The sequence below is a fragment of the Xenopus tropicalis genome, chromosome 7, assembly GCF_000004195.4.
Source record: "Xenopus tropicalis strain Nigerian chromosome 7, UCB_Xtro_10.0, whole genome shotgun sequence".
Taxonomy (NCBI): Eukaryota; Metazoa; Chordata; class Amphibia; order Anura; family Pipidae; genus Xenopus; species Xenopus tropicalis.
This window is the reverse complement of record NC_030683.2, coordinates 51,911,719-51,930,450: the sequence shown is the minus strand read 5'-3', so window position 1 is coordinate 51,930,450 and position 18,732 is coordinate 51,911,719. Positions and strand designations below refer to the sequence as shown.

The window sequence follows — 18,732 nt, the reverse complement described above, 5'->3', positions numbered from 1 at the left end:
TTGTCTATCTTTCTAAGCAGCTGAAAGCTGACAAGCACTCATGTCCAAACCATACAATGCTATACCTACACAGTCATGATTTTAAAAATGTCTTTGTGTTACTTCAGCAGTCTTCATTTGAGGTATGGGTCTGCTTAATTCTGATCCAGTGTCAGTGGATGTATGTGTATATCTCTTTGTTAAATGAATAGGGCATGTTCTGAACATTCTTTTTTTCTGTTGTTTTAATCATACAAAAACCATTTTTTTATATTTCTGTACAAAATCATGGTATACTTTTGTGTGTTTGTGACTGTGATTATTAGTATATCTAAAGATTCTAAATATTCTAATGCAGATTGACAATACTACATGGTTGATGAGTAATCAGCTTAGACATTTTCTATAGAATAATATGATTGGAGCATGACACTGAGCCCAGTTAAAATCTAAGGATTTCATTTGGACCCAGGCATTTCTCTCTCTGGATAATATCACAAAAAAAAAAGAGTTGCATATATCCAAACATCTCGAGACAGTTCATTATGTGGGACCATATAAAATCCACATGCTGTAGTACTCATTAGTAAATGGTACATTTGTAGGATGCAGAGATGCATGTCCACTTCAGTCTGCAACATGCGTATATTCTTAAAGCAGCCATACACTGGCCAATCCTTTTCAGTATTGTATCAGACTCATCTGTGCATTTATGAAAACTGTACAAGTGGCCAAACAGGGTATGTTCCATTTTTTGGATCAGCAGAACAATCAGAACTGCAAGAAGAGAAGAGGACTTGTAGTTCCGTTTTACTTCTTCATCTGCCAATAAACAAAAAATGCACTGGCATTGTCATTAAAACCACTGAAATGACAAACCAGCCAATATCCATGGTACATTGATTGTCTAGCTTGCATACACATACCCAAAATTATACAAAACTTAGTTTTTATGATCATCAGTGTTATTATCACTGTGATATTATCAGTGTTTGCATGGTTAGCTTTATTTTACTTCTGCTTAAATTTATGGTGCAGACAGCACCAACAAGCAAGAAATGCATCCTAGGCAAGTTGCCGAAAGTACCCACCTACCACCCCACCTGTGCACACATACAGTGGCACCCACATTTAAGAGTGACAAGCAGAGAGGAGGTGGGGACAGTGAAATCGACGAAGGTGCATTCTACTCTTTTCCAGGACCCTGAACTAGGGGGATGCAGGCAGAAGCGGTAGAGCACCCCCAAACCTTTGCACCCTAGGCATGTGCCTTTTCTTCCTTCCCCTTGTGCCAGTTTGTTAATTGACAGCCCTGATTGCAAACTATGTGTTTTCACTCTGGTTTATTTGAGGTTGAGCTATTGCCTTTTTTGATATTTGATTAAGGTTATTTTATCATTTGATACACAAAATCCCGAGAATGCACTGTTATGAATAAGTACACTGGCAATGATAACTTGGTCATTAACCTTTTGTTTGGAATTTTACAGATAAACACAATTGCATTTCATATGTAAAACCAATGTAAACAAAAAAACAAAAACATTTGCACTGCAGATGTTGATGAATTATTGACTAAGCATTTTTATGATCAACAGATAAGTGTTTCCATAATTAAATTGTATATTGAAACCTGTAAAGTTGCAAATCCTGCAGAAGACCAGTGAAGCCAATAAAAAATGATCTATTCTATCAAATATTTTTTATGACATTGCAGATTTGTTGAATGATGACAATTTCAAGACATTGTTACATTAACAAATATCTTACCCATAAATTCAATTCCTAAATGGTCTGCTGCATTAGGTAAGCATGTCAAAAATGAGAAACAAAGAGAAGAGGGAAACACTCATTAGAAGATTTAAAAAGCACATTGACATTTATTTTATTAGACAAACATATGATACAGCTTGGACTGTACAGGGCACACTTTTACTTATAGCACATCTCAGAGTTAGCAATAATTCATGTACATAACACTGCATGTAAACTTAAATTAACTGTATTATACAGTTTATATCCATTTAAAATACAGAACACTTGCAGCCAAGTCAACAAGGTGACCAAGAACATTTAAAAATAGTAAAGTTTAAAGTTGCCACTACATTTCTTAAAACACAGCAACTTTTTTTAGAATCCGTGTGTGGTTGTATCTGGTCCAAATCACAGCAAACTTTGCATTTACTTCTAGCCACAAATGATGCTATAATATAGGTAAGCAGAAAAACCATCCTGGTTAGGGTGATATGACTAAAAGGAGACAAAGAGCCCTTCTCTAAAGAAAAACATGCACAGAGAACCTTCATGCAACAGAAGCTATTCACATGCCTCATTCTACACACATAGCACTGTGTTGAAACAAAAAATGAGAGGCTTTAACCTTCAATTAAGGAATTGTAGGCAATATGCAAATTACTCCAACTGCCAACTACACACTCAGGACTGCTGGGTTAATAGTACAGATACAGCCTAATAATTCAGAGCCAGATATCCAAACTTGCAGGCAGTCTGTTTCAACCCTGTTAGGCCTCATCATTGCAAGATATTCAAATATAGTACATATTGTGCCAGTTTGTTAATTGACAAGCAAATTGCATTCATATTTTATTGTGGACTTAAAAGTCTTTCAGTTTCAAATAACATTAAGTAAAAACAAAGCATGCTTATATAGCATTCAAACAAAACTCCTTTGTTTATACTGTCTGTGATGGATCTATAGGGTTTCCTTGTGTCCTTAGTACTGCTTAATACCTGCCTAATGTATGTGCAAAGTATGTTGCACTGAAAAGCATGAGGGCTTTCTGTATGTGTATGCCCATATACATTTTTTATAGGTTACCGTTTGCAGTAGATCATGGGCCAGATGAAAAGTATTGCTGAGTCTGCAACTTTATTAGAATTTATTATTTTTCATCATATTCTATTTAAGGCAAGATACACCTTGGCTACATTTTCACATATTTTAAAAGCAGCATAAAGTTTTGTAGTGAATGTAAATAACCGCAAAAAAATTACATTATTTAAATGTTATTTATTCCACTAAGGCAATTTCCCTCAAAAAAAATCCCCAGAAAGAGAAAATAATGCATCATGCAGAGAGGTAATAAACTTCTATAATAACATTTGCAGGATGCATCTACACTAATCAGCAATGCAACATGTTGTATAATATGGGAAATTCCATCCTTGAACATTTCTGACAGAGACAAAGATGATCTCTGCATTGCATTGTATTTACATTAATTTACTGCATAAGCAAAGAAAAAAAACATTACTCTGCGTCAAGAGTAGGGTTTCCAGCTCATCCCTTTAAAAGTAGAAACATATCATCATGATGCATAGCAGGTAATGTAGCTGCATAACAAATGACTGCATAGGGTCTAATAAATTTTGCAGGAGGCATGTAAATCAATAGCTAATTAGCTTGAAAGATAGGGATTTTGCATTTAATCTATGTAAGATATGTAAAAAATACATACAATATATATAAAAATGTATATACATATGTAATAGAAAGGAATTATAGCATGAATGGAGATTAATTAACATGGATATTTTTTTTTTTATATTTATTGTTTTTCTTATTTTCTTATTGTGTTTATAAAAGCTAGACATATATTTTTCTTTTATTTATACACTTGTATACTGTATATAAAAAAAACTGAAGGAATTAAACTGCTTTACATTGGCTTTTGATCTATACATTTTAGATAACTGAATAATTTTGTCTGTGAACAAATAAAATAAGTAATACCTTAGCTCATGGCTGTTTCATTTCATTGTCAATAAAAAAAAATACAAGTATATATAACGCAAAGCATTAGGAACCAGGCTTGGTCATTTATATTTATTCCACGCAGAAGTATGTTTCCTATTTAAATAAAATGTGACCCTAATTTAGATTCTACACCAGTTGCTCAGAAAATGAGATATGAAAAACCACTATTAAACCAGGATAGATTTTAATGGATGTTAAGAGGCTACAACATTTAAAATCAAATACCATAATGAATGTTCAAATATTTATAATACAACAGGTGTTCATTCACATGCCTTAGATGTTTTAATATATAAATATTAATAACTTTTTTATATTCTCTTACTACCTTAGCTTTCTATATAAAATTATAATTATTGAATCTAGGGAGCTTATGAATGGGGAATTTTTTAAGGAAATTATTATAAGCAGTGGCTTGACCAATAATGTCCTTTCTTTGTCATTCATTATACAAAAGCTTCATCAATGTTAATAAGTTCAAGACAAGTCTTATGGGCTGATTTGCTGTTGTTGTTATTATTATTTTTTTTTTTTTTTACTGCCTTGTACCAAAAACCTCTGTTAAACATATCCTTTTGTGCTTGGATGATTAGTTCCGGCTTGGAAAAAAATGTCAAATTTTTTGATCCTTTTATTGATCCTTTTTTCAAATTACATTGGGATTTATCGATTCATGGGGTTGTTTTAGCTTATCACTTCTACTGAGTTTTAACACCCTACAGAGTTTTTCTACAGAACTGCCATAGTATATAAATATTCCATTCTGTCAAAATGTAGCATTTGTAGCAAAAATTCAGCATTTTTCTGCCAAACAATTTTATTACAACTTCCCAAAAAAGTGCTTAATTAAGTATCTCAATCTCATTAATGAACAAATGAAAAAGAATGCACCAAAGGATCAAAATGCTGGGCTATTTTAACTTAAGTATGTATTTTAATGATGAAATGCCCAATTCATCATACCACTTTTTTGGCCATATTTTGTAAAAGAACAGATTTCTTTTTTTAGTACAGTATATTCCCGAATTAACATAGTCATTTTTAATGTCCCTGCAGCTAAACCCAAAATATTATCTATGCTGCGACGTATGGTCCTAGTCATATAAAGTTGTTAAACATGAAAAATTATGTTTCGACTTTTGTTGAATGATCTTAACTGGGATATTTTTTTACAGGACTAAACAGAGACAGCATTCATATTTAAATTTTGTCCACAATTCAAATTGTTCTTTTGTTAGAATTCAAGGTTAACATCATGTCTAGTGAAAACAAATGTACATTTAAGGCACTTAAGTTAGTAAGTTTATAGAAGAATATCATGAAGTGGGACAATCGACCCTGTAGAAAAATCAGGCAAACACTGAAACAGAAAATGCAGCGCCCACTACAAATATTGATGCACAAGTCAAAAAAGTTGGCCTTTGTGAATTTTGTGAATATTTTGGTACAGAGCAACAGGACAGCTTCACTCATCACTAAATCTAACTCTAACTAAGTATAATTGTCTGGTTGGCAGTTCAAAAAGACTACACAATTTGATAGTAATAAAGATCCAAAGGTGCAGAACCCAATAGTATTCCTCTCAGGGTAGTCCAAGAGTTTTTCTTTGTGTATGCCCATCCAATTGACTTTGATGTCTGTTACAGTACCAGAAACCAGAACTCCTGCTCACGCAGCATCTGGCTATTTTTTATGTTGAACTGAGGGTTACAACCATCAAATAAATATGTTTCAGTAATAAAGAGTACCACTCTGCTTACCTGCACAAGTTTATTTGCCACAGAAATAGCACCCTAATCACATACATATTATGTTCATTTTTTAATTGGGGGTTAAACTGCTACCTTTACCCAATAAATTTAATAATCGTTATGTGCTCAACCTTGTATATGATGATATTATAGATCCATCCCATCTTCCATTTATTACCTTAGAGTTTAGCCTACCTATACTCATTTTGTACCCTTAGTTTTATTACTGCCAACCTAAACCAACCTATCTATGGCTTTTATATTGTTGTACCACATTGTATTATGTCTTACAACTAGTGATGGGTGAAATAATTTGCCAGGCATGGATTCGCTGTGAATTTCCGCATTTTCCATTGGTGGATTGTTTTTGGCGAAATGGGTGACAAAATTTACTGTGCAACTGTGCAAGAAACGTCCTAGTCAAAAAAAATATTGTGTATGGTTTTTTTTGACACGCGTTTGCTGAGGTTTGCTCATCACTACTTACAACTATTCACTAATACTCCAGCTTTTTGACTATATTTGGTTTAAGAATATAGTTTAAGAAATATAAAGATCTACATGCTCATCCCAAATCACCCTTGGCAGGCATTAATGATTAATAATAGGAAACCCACAATGTAATCAATATAAAGTTTCTGTATTAGGATAGTATGAGTCAACCTTAGTGTAGATTTAATGTTATCCTCCTTTGTCATATCATTCTTCACTGCAGTTATGGCAAGAAATGAATAATGAATAAATGTATGTAGTAACATAAAAATCTAAGTAATATTATATATTCCTTGGTACTTAGGGAGAAGCGTTTCAATATCTATACTGCTATAATTTTAGAAAAAATAATGATTAATGTGATCTAGATTCTTTTTCCATCTCTTTAGCATAGTTCTATAATTGTTACTTAAATGCATTTATATTAATGTTGCTTTACGTCATACTAAGAATATCCTTTGTCTTATACTTTTGTTGATTTTACCAGATATTTATCAGTTTAAAGAGACTCTCACAAAATCTTTATTAATATCATCCATTTGTGTTTTCTTTTCTGCAGTCTCTCATCAATATTAACAACAGGTGTAAAAACAGCCATTTATATTTGATGAATATCAGTCTCAATGTTCCTCACGCTTGAAAAGATCCTATTAATTTTCACTAAGATTGCCAAGGTTGTTGAGCAAATACTATTACAACTTTTGGCTAGAGCCCTTTAATCTCACCTTTGGCTAAATATTTGTATATCAGCAATATTTTTAAAGTAGATATTAAAAGTAATTCAGAAATTAGAATCTTTTTATAGGAAAAAACCATGAGACTTTCTTTTGATTGCTAAATCTGTGTGGTAGATATGTGTGGTATGTGATAAATGTGTGGGTTCTTCTGACATTTAGAAGCGTTGACATTTGTAATTACTAATGTTCTTTCAGATATTTTATAAACCGGACTGACTCATACAAGAAAATTTATTCTGATTGGTTAGTTTTTGATTTCGTTACTGAATGCCAAAAAGAACAGCAAAATTAGTGCAAAAATGAGTGCACAATCCAAGATGCAATGACTGCAAGTTTGACTGGGCATAGGAAAAAAATAAAATACAATTGAAAATCTAAACATAGATTTGCAATTTATATTTATTTTTTTGTTGTTAAAGAATTAGCAATGTTTATTTCCCTAAGAAGGGTTAGTTATTGAGTCAAATTTTTTTTTGTTGATATATAAATCAGTATTCATCAAAGAGGTATATATTTTATCCAAGTCTTTACTGACCATCTGTTAACAATTTTTCAGGGTAAAAGAAGGTCCTTCATATTTTATATTTAATTTGCCATGGCTAATTATTAAAATAACTAAGGCTACTGGTTTAGAAAAATGATTAAATCACAGCAAAGCGATTAAATAAAATAAAAATAATAACAACAAAAAATCCAGAACATATTAGAAACTTGCCAAAAGCTGTAAGTGCAGTAGATGCATCAGATACTCTTTAAGTTCTCTAAGAGCTTGGTGATGACTTCTATCAAGTCCTAAGAAATTCTGTCAGATATATGTCACAGTTTTGGCCTTGTGCATGTTCTTAGCATATTAATGCACATTCATATGCATCCTCCTCCAGGGGATCAAATACTGGTCTCTCCAGTATTGCCTTAATTGTATAAGCACTCTCAGTTGTTGATTTATTATGAGTTGCTAATTTTAATCACAAGGTAATAAGAGCTGCTGCTTAGTAAACAAAAAAAATCATTTTTAACAATGTCATTTCTGAATTAAAACAATTTATTCCAATGCAAAAAATAATTGAATCTTGCATTTGCATTGTATAGGGTAGTAGTGTTTCAGATGGGTAATAATACTCAGTTCTGGTTCTTAGCTCCACTGAGAACAACCATCCCAGGGACCAGAATGACGTTTGACTGCTCAAAGTATTATTACATGTGTCTGTTCATTAAAGAATATCCTGAAGTAAGTCTGGGATTGGGAATGCACAAGATTCCCCAGTTTGATATATAATGAATCTGTCTCTCATTCTTTTATGAAACTTAATCAGTAATTGGTTTTACCTGTGTTTCTCTTGTGTCCAATCACAGTTGTTCTTTGCCTGTATAAAACCCTCAACCCTCAACTCTGTCCTGGATTCCACTCTAGGCTGCATTTCCTGATCTTGCTCATCAGCTGCCCATGATCTTTGCCAGTTTTTGGATTTTGACTGTATTGATTTGGCAGTAACTAGAAAATAAGTAGATGGTCTGTACTAAAAGCACAGTAAATAAACTGATTCACATTCTGCTTCAAATGCTTTATCATGGTACAGACCCAACTCTCATATATATGCCAACAAGACACTACATGTGATGGAATGGCTCTTGCCTTTTAAATGTCTCAGTGAATGCTGTGTACTTTATAAAAATATTTATTTGGGGAGTGGAGGACTTGACTAGCCAGGAATCATAGGTGATTCTTACTCTTCACTGAACATAATTTTTACAATCTGGCATCACACCAGCTTTTCTAGACCCAATGTGATTAAAAAGAGACATACAGTAACCCTCCTCCAAGATACCTTTCTTTTTTAACATTAAAAAAAACAACAACACATATTTAAATCCAATATTGCATTTTACTAACACAGTTGTAACCTCTAAACCCTTTTCAATCCATACTAGATTATTTCATATAAATTTATAGGTGTCCCTTTTTTTATATTAAGTACACACAATTAATACAATTAATACTAATAGTAAGGGGTACTAATCCAGGATCAAAACCACACTAGTTATATAATTAATATAATAAAAAGCAATATTTAATTGTCACCATGCAAACACTAACAACATTAAAATAATTTAAAACCCAAAAGCAGCACCAATTCTCAGGAAGGGGACCCACCCTGAGGTCTTTCAGTCTGCAATCATACAAATCACCATTCTATTCAAAATAGCATAATGCATAGGCACTCAACCTGTGTGATTGTTAGACATATTATAAAGGCTATACAATGTTATATCAATGTTGAAAGGTAAGCAGGGCCTCGTGTTTCCAATAAAGACAACTTTAATATATAAAGCCATGCTAATTCAGATCATTGTGGTCACCTATGCAGGAGGTTGTGGCAGCAACATGCAATGACGAATCTTTTTTCTATATACTCTATGTCAAACATTAAAGAAAATCTGAGGATAGAAACAGTCCAGATATAATCAGGCACTAATAAATAACCAAGAGCAATGATATGAACTCCCTGTTTCTTAAATAATCAGATATAAGACTTCTTACATTACTCTAATGTATATGATGAATTTAATGGCTTTTCTTTTTTAATAAAATTAGTAATTAGGATAGTATTTTTATAGAATAAAAAATATATATATATATATATATAATTTTGTATATATGTTATATTTTTATAGAATTTTAATATAATTCTGCATACTGTATATAACAATAAATTATGCCTTAGCAATTTTATCCAACAAAAAAATCTCAGGCTACTGCATATGCTTTCTTTTCTATGTATCAAATTATCTTTCTTTATTTCTTGAGAAGATAAAGGTCACAGAGGTGATAAATCATCTATTAAAAGAAAATTATTCTTCACAGAGTAAAAAATATCATTTTTCCCAAATGCTTTATTTAGGTGGCAGCATATAACATTCTCTGATTTATGACCATGTTTACTTGCTGAGAATAAATCCATATGAATTAAGAATAATCCATTGCCTTAAAAATAATATACAGTTTATGAAGCCACAGTAGTGCTTATTTAAGTACTATAAGCTACCAGATTTTACCATTATTATTCTGTTGATCAGCTCTGCCAACCTACAGACATTATAAATAATATCTTCAGAAAAATTACTCCCCACATACTCAAATACAGCTGCATACATCAAAATGCTTGGGATAAGATGAGCAAATTAGGCATTTTATTTTTTAAACTGCATATGGACTCTATATTAAACAATAAAAGGCTGTGCACAAATTGCAGTTACAATAACATTACAGCAAACCATGGAACAAATAATTTTTAATTCATCCAATAAATGCACTTATTTATTCAAAATTCAAGTCAAGTTAAAAACCAGCTAAAAAAACTTAAACAACCTCTTCTTAAAAAATAAGTTTACTTTAGCTTGATTATTTAAATATACTTATCTTCATTTATCTTAAATAATTACCTGACTCTGTAATATCTTAGTCTAATGTCACATGAGGCACATGAGGCCATGTGCCCCAGCTGCTGCCAAAGTATTCCATAAACTCAATAATTCTCTTACAATGAATGGGTTAAAATATGGACATTTATGTTCTGAGGTGATGAGCACCTGACATTAAACATCTTTTGTTTTCCCTCAGAAAACTCAATGGGGCCGATTCACTAAAGGTCGATAAAACTAGCGCTATTTATAGCATGTGATAAACATTTTATTGCTTCTTTTTTTTTGCGACTTAACGCACGATTTCAATACAGGCGTCATAATTAAGACGCGATGCTCTTTGCGTTAACTTGCGATGAGCGTTTTTCTTGCGTTATTTTCCGCCGTGCGCATTATTTCCCGCTGCACGCGATATATTTCACCACGTGCTATATTAGCGCACAATTTTATGCACGTAATCCATTACCATTTCCCTGAAAACTGGAGGATGCATCACTCTAGGGCCAACACATACTTGAAAAAATCCCACTGTAAAGTCCATGTTGTGTTGCCAAAAGCACACGAACCACAATTTTCTTTAAGTACTGCCTGCCCCAAGTAGGTGTTAATTTTCGCACAGACTAATGTGATATTTAATGCATTTAACGCTTGATATGTTTGTGAATCATGCATTAGTATTATATCTATGCAAGAATTAACGCAATGCGAGGTAAATAACGCATGCGTTTTTTTGCACATGTGATATGGGTCTCAACGCATGCGAAATGACTTTGATGAATCGGTACTTATCTATTGCATGCTTTTTAACGCAAAAAAAGCATGCGATAAGCATTATTGCACTTTAGTGAATCGGCCCCAATATGTTATGTTGTTTTTAGAACCCTATATGTTAAGCAGTTTACAACTTGTTTTCATTATAGAAACAGCATCTTGTTTGTGTTCCTTCACTACCAGATTTATTATCTTAAACTTATCAACTTATCAACTCAAGTCATGACATGTCTCACTATTTTACACATTATAGAAGAAATGTATTTGGATTCTAATTGTTCCATACTGCATTCAGCCCCATATACCCCCCCCTCATAATGAAAATTCTTATGATTTATTATCATTTGTGTAATAAATTATTTTTTAATCCACAGATATAGTTTGAATATTGACACTGAATATTTCTTTCATTTATTGCATACATGTTCATTCATCCAAATGCACAGTATACCCTTGCAACCGTTCTTCTTATGTACAACAGACTGAGAATTCTTGTTTTCTCTCACATAATAGGGTTGATTCACTAAGGTGCGTTAAAACGAGCGCTATTTATAGCATGCGTTAAAAATTTTATCGCGTCAACGCGCGATTCACTAAAAGGATATTTGTGTTAATTTAGACGCGATTCAGATGCTGTTTGCATTATTTAAGTCACAAAGGCTATTTTCGTGTGGTATTTGACGCAACGCGCGCTAATTAACACATGTGCGCTACTTATTGCGCGCATGCCATTTTAGCCATACACAGCATTACGTTCGTAAAACTGCTTTTTTTGAAAATGACTATTTCCCTGCAAACTGGAGGCTGCATCACTCTAGGGCCAACACATACTTGCATAAATCACACTGCAAAGTCCATATTGTGTTGCCAAAAGCTCATGAACTGTACTTTTCTATAATTACCGCCTGCCCCAAGTAGGTGTTAATTTTCGCATAGACTAATGCGATATTTAGCGCGCCTAAGTGTTTGTGAATCATGCGTTAGTATTATTTCTGCACGAGAATTAACACAATGCAGTAAAATTAATGCATGCAGTTGCACGCTATTTAGCGCACGTGATATGCGATTAAACACATGCGATAATACTAGCAAATTACGCGTTTTTTGCGCGACAATTTTAACGCAAAAAAACAAGCAATAAGCGTTATCACACTTTAGTGAATCAACCCTAATACCTCTTGTGGTTCAAATTAATTATTATACCAATGACCTAGAGCAGTGCTGTCCAACTTCTGTGGTACCGAGGGCCGGAATTTTTCTTGCCTACATGGTGGAGGGCCGATAATGGAAGCCTGTTTTGACCACTCCCCTTTTTTAAACCACACCCACTTCAAACTACACCCATGCTATCACAAGAGCTTTTAAGACCATCCCCACATTAATGGTGGCAACACAGCAAAAACCCAATGGTTTGTGCTCACTGAAGGGATATCACCCTTCATTTATATATGAAAGAATTATATTATGTCATACACTTAAATCGATATGCGTCCTCCTCTTCTGTGGATAGCACAGCAACCCCCCAGCATATAATTACACCCCTTGGGGACCATATAATGACAATTTCAAATGCCAAACTCCAGGAACAAACCCCTGCCAGGTTCACCTATGCCTGCCTATGTGTGCCATACTCTGCCTGCCCTACCCTGCCTGTGTGTGCCATACTCTGCCTGCCCTCCCCTGCCTATGTGTGCCATACTATGCTTGCCCTCCCCTGCCTATGTGTGCCATACTATGCTTGCCCTCCCCTTCCTATGTGTGCCATACTATGCTTGCCCTCCCCTGCCTATATGTACCATACTATGCTTGCCCTCCCCTTCCTATGTGTGCCATACTATGCCTGCCCCCCCTTCCTATGTGTGCCATACTATGCCTGCCCCCCCTGCCTATGTGTGCCATACTATGCCTGCCCCCCCTGCGTATGTGTGCCATACTATTCCTGCCCTCCCCTGCCTATGTGTGCCATACTATTCCTGCCCTCCCCTGCCTATGTGTGCCATACTATGCTTGCCCTCCCCTGCCTATGTGTGCCATACTATGCTTGCCCTCCCCTGCCTATGTATGCCATACTATGCTTGCCCTCCCCTGCCTATATGTGCCATACTATGCTTGCCCTCCCCTGCCTAAATGTGCCATACTATTCCTGCCCACCCCCGCCTATGTGTGCCATACTATGCCTGCCCCCCCTTCCTATGTGTGCCATACTATGCCTGCCCCCCCTGCCTATGTGTGCCATACTATGCCTGCCCCCCCTGCGTATGTGTGCCATACTATTCCTGCCCTCCCCTGCCTATGTGTGCCATACTATTCCTGCCCTCCCCTGCCTATGTGTGCCATACTATGCTTGCCCTCCCCTGCCTATATGTGCCATACTATGCTTGCCCTCCCCTGCCTATGTATGCCATACTATGCTTGCCCTCCCCTGCCTATATGTGCCATAATATTCCTGCCCACCCCTGCCTATGTGTGCCATACTATGCCTGCCCTATTGCACACACAGGCAGCATACAGTGACACAATGCTGGATGTGTCAGAGGGAATGTCTGAGGTGTGAACAGGGGAACAATGGGGGTGATTACAGCCTGAGCCTGAGGTGTGAACACTGCAGGGGGAAAACAATGAAGGCATTAAAAGGTGTGAACAGTACAGGGGATTACATGATTAAACAATACAGGGGGATTACAGCCTGAATCTGAGGTGTGAGCAATGCAGGGGGGCAGTTAATCTCAGTACTGATACCATTTAAAGGTAATACACAAAGGTAAGCCATCAAAGCAGCCAGACAGGTGGGGGGCCACACAGAGGGGGGTCGCGGGCCGCATGCGGCCCGCGGGCCGCCAGTTGGACAGCCCTGACCTAGAGTATTCTGACCAATATTACTAACCATATAGTAACAACAAAGAATCAGTAGAACAAACATACATTTTTTTTTTATATACAATGCAGTGGAAGCCAAGACTTACCTTGTCTCATTTTCTTGTCAACTATTAACACATTCTTAAGCAAACATTTTCATTACAGTCTTAGTTTCATTATTCTCAGATAATGAAACTGAAAGTTGTACCATTTATGTGAAACAGAGATTAAGTAGTACTATACTAGGTAATTCTATAATAAAAAATGATTACTATTATACATCTTTGATATGCAATATATTTAGGGGGTGTTAACAAATATGAGGTAGAATAAATACACACACAAATAGGAATGTTTTACCTTATATGGAGAACACCGCAGAACAATTTCAGTTTTATGAATAGTGAAATTTATAAAATGGGGAAAAATTAAGCCTATAGCTTTGATTTCTCTAATAAGCAAAATCAAAATATTTCTAAAAATGCCACAATATGAAATGGTCTCTCTTACAAAAATTCTCATAATTTATTTTATTTTATTATTCATTATTTTTAAGTAATAATGTCACAAAGTAATAATGTATATTGGTGTCTAGTTTATGAGAACTTTAAAATGGACAACATTTTTTAAAGACTTTCTTGAAAGTGTAAGACTTTTCACTACATACTTGTGTGTATGTTTCATTACACACAAATGTATAAGAAATGCACAATCTTTTTTCTGTTTGTATATGTTCCCAAGACATATATTTACTATGTGCAAATGAAAAATGTTTTGCACAGAAAAAGTGGTTTGTATTGCTTATGTTTATTCTGTTAACACCTTCTATCACATTCCTTTTGAAATGTCATCTTAATGATATGAATATGGACATGGTAAATTATTCCAATATTCTGATTCATTATTTAATTTCATTCAAAATCTGAGCTATAGAATAGCAAGAATTAAGCTTATGTTCTACAGGAGTTAAAAGGTGAATATTAGTGATGAGTGGAATATATGGCAGGCATGGATTTGCTGCAAATTTCCATGTTTTGCCATTGGCAGATTGTTTCGGGAAATGGCCACAAAAATTAACCACAAAAAAATTTGGTGACATTTTTTTTTTTGCTGCTTGTTATTTTCCGTTTCGCATTTTTCTGCGAAACAGAGCAGATTCGCTCATTGCTAGTAAATATAAATGAAATATGCATGGACCTTTTCTTGTACTGCTGATTCCCTTTTTTGTTTGTTTGTTTGTTTGTTTGTTTGTTTGCAGAAGAGATATGGAACAGCACTTGCTGTGATAGGGAAACCCCCACTAAATATCATTAAGAAGAAAAAAAAATTGTACCATTCTTCTCAATCTCTTCTAATGCCCCTACATACTCATTTTTTTGAGGTGAGAAATACCTCCCTGTCATTTCTACATCAACCCACTCAATACAGAGGTAGGTGCATCTCTAATTGTGGGTGGGTTGATGCAGAGGAACACTGGAGCAACAGCCAGGATAGGCGAAAACTGGAAATAAAGCCAACAAAACTTTTTAGCACAACCGAATCTGATTTAGAATGAAGTGTGAGCACAGTTGACATATGTCTTTTTGTTTTAAAAAAAAACAACAAATCTAGACTTTGATAAAATTAGCAGTTTTTATATCATTTATGAAAATCCCACATCCTTAGGTTCAAAGATAAACCATAAATCTAATATGGATAGGATTACCAAACATTGTGACATGTAAATATTATATGCTAAATATGTTCAAGGAAACTCAACTAATCAGAAAAATTCTGGAATACAATAAAATCAAATATAGAAAATATTACACAGGGAGATTTATTTCAAAATTCCAGTCATGCTACTTTTTTTCTTTACCAATGCAATGAATCAGTGAATAACAATGCACAACTGTTCTTGCAAAAGGATCACTCGAATTTGAAAGAAATCACCAAAATAAAATTAAAAATAAATTCGGTAGTTTAATTAGCACTAAAAATATGCACACCATTTAAATATAAGGCAAAAAAAAGTCAACGCGGTAAAAGAAAAATGCATATGTGTGTACATTTGTAACATTGTAGGGCTCATGTACATCCACAGATCTGTTGCAGTGCACGTGCGGTGCCCCATGGTGACAAAATTATGGGGAAAAAAACAATGCATTGTGGGCAATTTCATTTAAAATTGTACTTTACGCATTGATTCTTGGTAAGTGACTGAATCAATTGTGAATGTGTGTTAGTGTAAAAAAAAGTGTGTGTGTGTGCTTGTTTGTCTCTTAATTAGCTGCAGTAACAGGAAGAGGTTTGCAATGTGGTCTAACATGGTGGACAGTTGCTCTGAAGGGCTTAGAAAGTAGGGATATCAGAAGTAGTGCCTGTGCTTTCCTCATCTGCTTCTGTGTGAGGTCCCTATAAGCAATTGTGCCTTTGAAGAAACTTCTTCCAGTCCCCTACATCTGCCTCACTGGTTTACTTGGGGCAAGAGAATTTAGCAGAAACAGATTCACAGTTGTAAAAGCAGCTGATCAACTTTTCAGATGGGAAGTATTGCAAATTGTAGTCAGTGGCCTGTGGCACATTGTTCACTTTATCCACAGATTGTAGATTCTACAGTCTATGACACTTGCTTAATGGGGGGGGCAGAGCCCAGGGGGGCCTGGAGATACTAGGGGGCTCAGCAAGGACTTGATGCCTGCTCCCATTTGGGCCACAGTCTTTTTTCTGCACCTCCCCTCCCATCAGCTCACAATCCCATTCCCATTGTGTTTGACTCCTACTTTAGCCACCCCAACATTTTCTTTATTGATCTTCCTCCTGCTTTTACATCTACCACTGAAGTAGGGGGAGTGGGGGGCCCGTGGATAAGACTGGCAGGGGGCTGTGGGTGGCAGGAGGGCCAAGGGGCTGATATTAAATCATTGTTTTAAATATCATAAGATAATAACATATGGACATGGTCATAAAAACATAATATCTGTCTGTACTAGATATAGTTATCTGCCTGATGGAAATTTAGAAAATCTTCAAAAATAAATGCTGTTTTCCCTGCAAGCATCTGATTTCCATATGTTCCATATGTTGTACATGTTTCCAGATGCTACATTTCACTGTTAATTACTAAGGGACAGGTGTAATATGTTATTTTCTTCAACATTCACCGACAGTTTTTTTTTTTTGTAAATTTCATATTTAGTTTTGGAAAGGCCATTAGCCTTTGATTGGCAGTTCCTCTCATACAAATGAATTACAAATGACTAGTCTGAATATGCCTTATTTCTACAGATATCTAAATATATTAAATGACGATTAGTTGATTAATATAATGTAATCCAATAACAAAAAAGTCAAAATTAAATTTTAATATTTATTTTGATGATGGAAAATAAATTTGATGCCTTTCCTTGTGTTATTTCCTATATAATGAGTGGTAGATCAGAAGTAGTCAGGAACTAAGTGGAACAGAGATTCTTGAAGAAATTTTCTTGTGCCAACAGGATTATACAGTATAGATGCAGCTGTTATAGGAATATTCAAATTGTAGTGATGATTATGATTTCAAGTTTGAGATATATCCCTTTCAATGGATCATTTAAATTGGAATAGCAGGCTTCCTGGCGACTTTAGCTTCAGACAGTTAATAAAACCATATAAAAAAAATCTGCTCTAACATGAATTCACAAAACACACAACCCAAGTGGCAACCCAAGTGATACTGTAAGTCAAATCCATTTGGTTCCATCACTGGAATACGAACAGATTCAGATCCATCTAGAGCAGGCTTCATTAACAGTCCTTGATTTTCAAACTCAAAATGCAGTAGCTAAGCTTTAGCTAAACTATGCCCTACCCTCTTGCTCTATTCTCAACTCAGAATGAAAAACTAGAAGCACTAACAAGTGTTAAAGTTTCTTAAAACAACTTGATTGAAAATTTAACCACATATAACGTCACCTATTTTACAGTAGAGAGTTGTAAGAGGCAACATTGGAAGAAGATATAAAGAAATAAGCAGTTACTAAAATGGGCCAAGGTCACAAAGCAGCAATTAAAGTAAGTAAAGTAAATTAGGTGCTTGTCCAAGTCTAAATTTAAAAAACAGGGAAACAAATCTGGTCTAAATAAATTGTAATTGAGAAGAAATTATTACTTAAGATTATACTCTGAACTAAGTGCAAAATTATCTGGTACATAATGTGGTGACCTTTTTGGTTCTAAATACATTTTGCTTCATATATTTAATAGTATTCTGTCATATATCTCCACTGTTTATTTAAAAAGCATAAAAACCATTTGGGAAAAAAATCCTCACATATATTGGACATTAGAAAAAAATCCTTAACCTTTATAGTTCCACAGATAATAATGCCTGTTATGCTGTATGCCAGAGTTTCATAACTATTGGCAAAAGCAATACCCTATCATTTTTTTAAGCTTAAAAAAGACAAGACACGCTAAGACATTATAGATGCAAGAAATAAAATGCCGATAGACTTCTGTTCGCAACAGTTACAATGATTGAAAAGAAAGTCAGTTATACATTACAAACTGTCTTCAAAGACAAACTATTCCCCTAACAATGTAGGTCTCCAGAAAAATATATTTCATTAAACAGTTCATATTTAAAACCCTGATTCATCTAAATAAATATTTTTTTTAGGAGTAAGTGCTATTAGGTAATCCTAAAATAGGGTTACATCCTAACATCCAACATATGGTTTTAGGTGCACATAAAAAAGGGCACACGTACATGTTAGTTCACATCAACCAATTAATGGACAAAATTCTGTCATTTGCCGTCTCACTTTTTCTTGTTACAGTCAGAGCTGCATTATTTCTGGTCAGGTGATCTCTTAGGGGTTACACCAATGATCACTAAATGGTAGCTCAAGGTAAAAGGTCAATATTTACTGATATATATCTATATAATATATTTGGTCAGATTCTTTAATAGGCCACTTAATAT

The 18,732-nt window shown here is 34.6% G+C and overlaps 1 protein-coding gene across 2 annotated transcripts in view; it reads right to left on the bottom strand.

Annotated features, from left to right (window-relative positions):
* Positions 1-18,732, bottom strand: part of nrg3 (neuregulin 3) — a 361,800-nt gene that overhangs the window by 49,289 nt on the left and 293,779 nt on the right. Inside the window, exon 4 of one of the 2 annotated variants that reach the window (NM_001114241.1) lies at positions 1,750-1,776. The exons of the other annotated variant lie outside the window; for it this stretch is intronic. Within the exon in view, the coding sequence (NP_001107713.1) occupies positions 1,750-1,776 (27 nt within the window). The remainder of the gene's footprint in view (positions 1-1,749; positions 1,777-18,732) is intronic. 2 annotated transcript variants of the gene reach the window in all.